The 3,505-nt window shown below is 26.5% G+C and overlaps 2 protein-coding genes across 2 annotated transcripts in view; one reads left to right on the top strand and one right to left on the bottom strand.

Annotated features, from left to right (window-relative positions):
* Positions 1–928, top strand: part of LOC108572435 (Bardet-Biedl syndrome 5 protein homolog) — a 2,309-nt gene extending 1,381 nt beyond the window's left edge. The window contains exons 5-8 of the mRNA XM_017934674.1: positions 47–182; positions 255–356; positions 447–638; positions 722–928. Of these exons, the coding sequence (XP_017790163.1) occupies positions 47–182; positions 255–356; positions 447–638; positions 722–928 (637 nt within the window). The remainder of the gene's footprint in view (positions 1–46; positions 183–254; positions 357–446; positions 639–721) is intronic.
* Positions 929–1,465: 537 nt separating this feature from the next.
* Positions 1,466–3,505, bottom strand: part of LOC108572243 (WD and tetratricopeptide repeats protein 1-like) — a 4,950-nt gene continuing 2,910 nt past the window's right edge. The window contains exons 7-13 of the mRNA XM_017934442.1: positions 3,386–3,492; positions 3,020–3,147; positions 2,736–2,816; positions 2,521–2,663; positions 2,282–2,420; positions 2,004–2,196; positions 1,466–1,669 (exon numbers count right to left, since the gene is read on the bottom strand). Of these exons, the coding sequence (XP_017789931.1) occupies positions 1,466–1,669; positions 2,004–2,196; positions 2,282–2,420; positions 2,521–2,663; positions 2,736–2,816; positions 3,020–3,147; positions 3,386–3,492 (995 nt within the window). The remainder of the gene's footprint in view (positions 1,670–2,003; positions 2,197–2,281; positions 2,421–2,520; positions 2,664–2,735; positions 2,817–3,019; positions 3,148–3,385; positions 3,493–3,505) is intronic.

Below are 3,505 nucleotides of genomic sequence, written 5' to 3'. Positions count from 1 at the left end.
AAGTGCTTTAAAAAAAAATCATTAAATAATATTTTAAATATTGCAGAGCGTATATTTCATCTAAGATTTACCGAGAAATTAAGTTGAGAAGTGGAGTAATTAATGATAGACAATTGGTTGTACTACCACAAGAAACAGTTCATTCAACAGTGCAAGATATTTGGAATTTATCATTAGAACAGGTTGAACTTATTATTACTATTTTTAATAAATGTTATTCTTGCAAAATTTAAAATTAAAATTTATTTTATTAGGGAAATATTGGAACTTTAATTGTAACAAATATACGATTAGTATGGTTTGCTGATATGAATTATCAATTCAATATATCAATTCCTTATCTTATAATAGCAAATGTAAGTAAATATATAATAGATTGTATGTATGTAAGTATACTGAAAACTTGTAACAAAGAATGTAATGAAAACAAAATTTGTTTTAAATAGATTACTATTAAGGATTCAAAATTTGGCCCATCTTTAGTTATTGCAAGTACAGAAACTAGTGGAGGTTATATATTAGGATTTCGAGTTAATCCTATTCAAAAACTTCATACCCTTTATAAGGAAATATTAATGATACTGAAAACATTCGAAAAATGTCCCGTCTTTGGTATAGATTATACATTTGAACACCAGGTAATATATCAATATTATTAAAAAAAATTTATTGAATAAATAAATACCTTACATTGTTATTGATTATCCATTAATTATTATAGGCTGCATTACAACAAGAATCAAATGTGGAACAACATTCTGAGATCCAAGACAATCAAATTGAAATTTCAAATGTGTTTGGTTACTACTTTTCTGAAGGATCAAATCAAAGAAAACCTAGTTTATCAACTTACTTAGGTGTTGCAGCAGAAAAACCTCGAGAAACTAGTACACTGCCAAGTTTATGGGAACTTGTGTCTCAGTCTTAACTAATATATCGGTAAACTTTAATAATCACCTAAAGGTCATTCTTTATGCGTAAAATTTGATAAATAATCGATGCACATATTAATATTTGAATTAAAAACGTTATTGCATATTACATAAAATTTAATTGAAACTAATATTTTAATAGAAACAAAACAATCATGGTGGTAAAATATATTACTCACTATGTGACATATTATTAATTGCATTTTGTCAAATGTTTTAACGTAACTATTGTCGTCCTTTAACATATCAACATTCTAAATATTCATTACCATTTGGTTTTTACATAAAAAAGTTAATGACAAGATTTCCATAACTATTTAATACAGCTATTTCTTTTCTCTTTGCAACACTTATAGTATTAACACTTTACTAAATATTGTTTAGTATTTTATTTATGGAATTATCAACATCTATAAGGAATTGATAAAAAAATAGATAATTGGAATTAAAACAATAATAATCTACAATATAACACTGAATAAGTCTTTAGTTATTAATTGTAATTTCATACCACTTTTCAGATTTTGTTTAATTTAACTTGGTCTACAATTCAAAGGTTGCACATATGATTGATCTTCATTATCATCACCATCTTCGTTTAGTTCAGCTTGTTGAACAGGAAATCGATATCCCATATTCATTAAAGTCACTTCAAATGGATCGCTATTCATACGAATTTGATTTGCGGATGCAGCATCTTCTAAGTTTAGAATTTCCCTTTCATTTACGCTACCATCCTATACAAAATAAATATTAACTTTTAAAATTAATCAAATCTATTTTTGAATTCTATTTGTAACATGACAATAAATGTCAAAGAATAATAGGATTATATTTATTCTGCATAATTTTCTGAATGATTATATTATCGATAAAAACCTTAAGAACAGGCGGTTACGACTACATTTTTGCATTTATCTGTATTTATTACAAAATTCCCAAGAAAACAAATCTTTTTTTTCAATAACTTATAAAATTATAAAATAATTCCTACCATTGTCCTTTGATTCTTTTCATAATAGAATATTACTAAATATTACTAATTTATAAGTAAATAATTATAGAACATACTTCGGGTAAAGGACTCCATAATCTAACTACTGGATCAATACCACTAGTAGCTAATAAACATGTAGATGGATGAGGTTGAAGACAGTTTACAATGCGTTCATCTCCTCTTAGTACGCGTATAATATTTGTGGTACTACGATCCCAAATGAAAAAGGAACCATCATCTGATCCTGCCACAATATATTGACCATTGCTTAAAAAAAGGTGACAATTATAAATGTATTGTTAATGAATAAACTTTCAAAATGATTTATGCTTTATTTTCAAAATATACGTACTTCCCAAAGAAATTAGCTTCTTTTATATCAGTTGTAGTATTACAATGTCCACAAAACCTCATTTTATAATCAATTGTATTGCGTCGCCATTCACGCTCATACTTTGATATTAGTATCATTGGCTCATGGTTATCTCTACCTAATTGTAAAATTAATCATTAGCGTGCGTATGCGTACATGCGCACGTGCGTTTATAACAATATCAATTTTTAAATACAATATAACAAAGAAAGATATACCAGAATCTACAGCTTCTTTTATATCCATCCTTAATGCTTTACATGCAGAGTTAGATGCATATTCAGGAAATTTCTGTTGAAAGTCTTTAATTACTGTATCAGCTTCGGTTGACTGATGTAAATCAAAGAGACAACGAGCCAATCTACAAATATATGAATATTATATAAATATATGATTAATTAAATGTGTTATAATGTTTACAAGTTACTAATACCTAAAATGAGCTTTTATATGTCCTGGATCAAGGAGTAATGCTGTTTGACAATCTTTAAGAGCGGCATATATATCACCATCCCTATAAATGACATGGAATTATACTACATTCAAAATTTATACAGAGAAAATAAAAAAATTAAGTATACATTTTCAAAAATTTGTAATTTTTGAAAATAATGAATGCCTTTTAAAGCTAAATTTCTTTGAACATTTTTTTTGTTTTATTTTCCCCATGTTTTATAATATTTCAAATTTTAAAATAGAATAATTAAAAACTCATACCAAGTTCGCTTCATATATGCTGCAGCCCTGTTAGCAAACAGCACAGCTGCAGTAGGACAATAACTGATTGCTTTATTGTATAAATTAATTGCCAAAGTATATTTTTGTTGCCCAAAGCTTTCATTAGCCTAGAAGAACATAATAACAAGAAAGATAGAAACATAAATGGTTTACTTATTTACTTATAACAGAATATTATGCAATGAAGCCAAGCAAATTTAGTGTTAAATAATTACAAAAATTAGTTGTTTATAATAATAATGACTTTACTATATAAACAGTAGTACAATCAAAAAATGTCCAACTTTTACATTGCTATTATTATGAAATAAAATTTGCAAAAAGCGGTGTATAACGTAAACTTACTTGACGTTTTAATTCTTCAACATGTGGTGGCAATATTTTAACATTTTTTTTAGTAAAATCTGTATTATCTTCAGCATTCTTTTCCACATAGGACTTTCCATAATCCCCTATATTAGTGAA

Source organism: Habropoda laboriosa, unplaced genomic scaffold, assembly GCF_001263275.1.
Source record: "Habropoda laboriosa isolate 0110345459 unplaced genomic scaffold, ASM126327v1 scaffold65, whole genome shotgun sequence".
NCBI lineage: Eukaryota > Metazoa > Arthropoda > Insecta > Hymenoptera > Apidae > Habropoda > Habropoda laboriosa.
The sequence above is the reverse complement of the archived record's forward strand: the minus strand, read 5'-3'. Positions and strand labels throughout refer to the sequence as shown.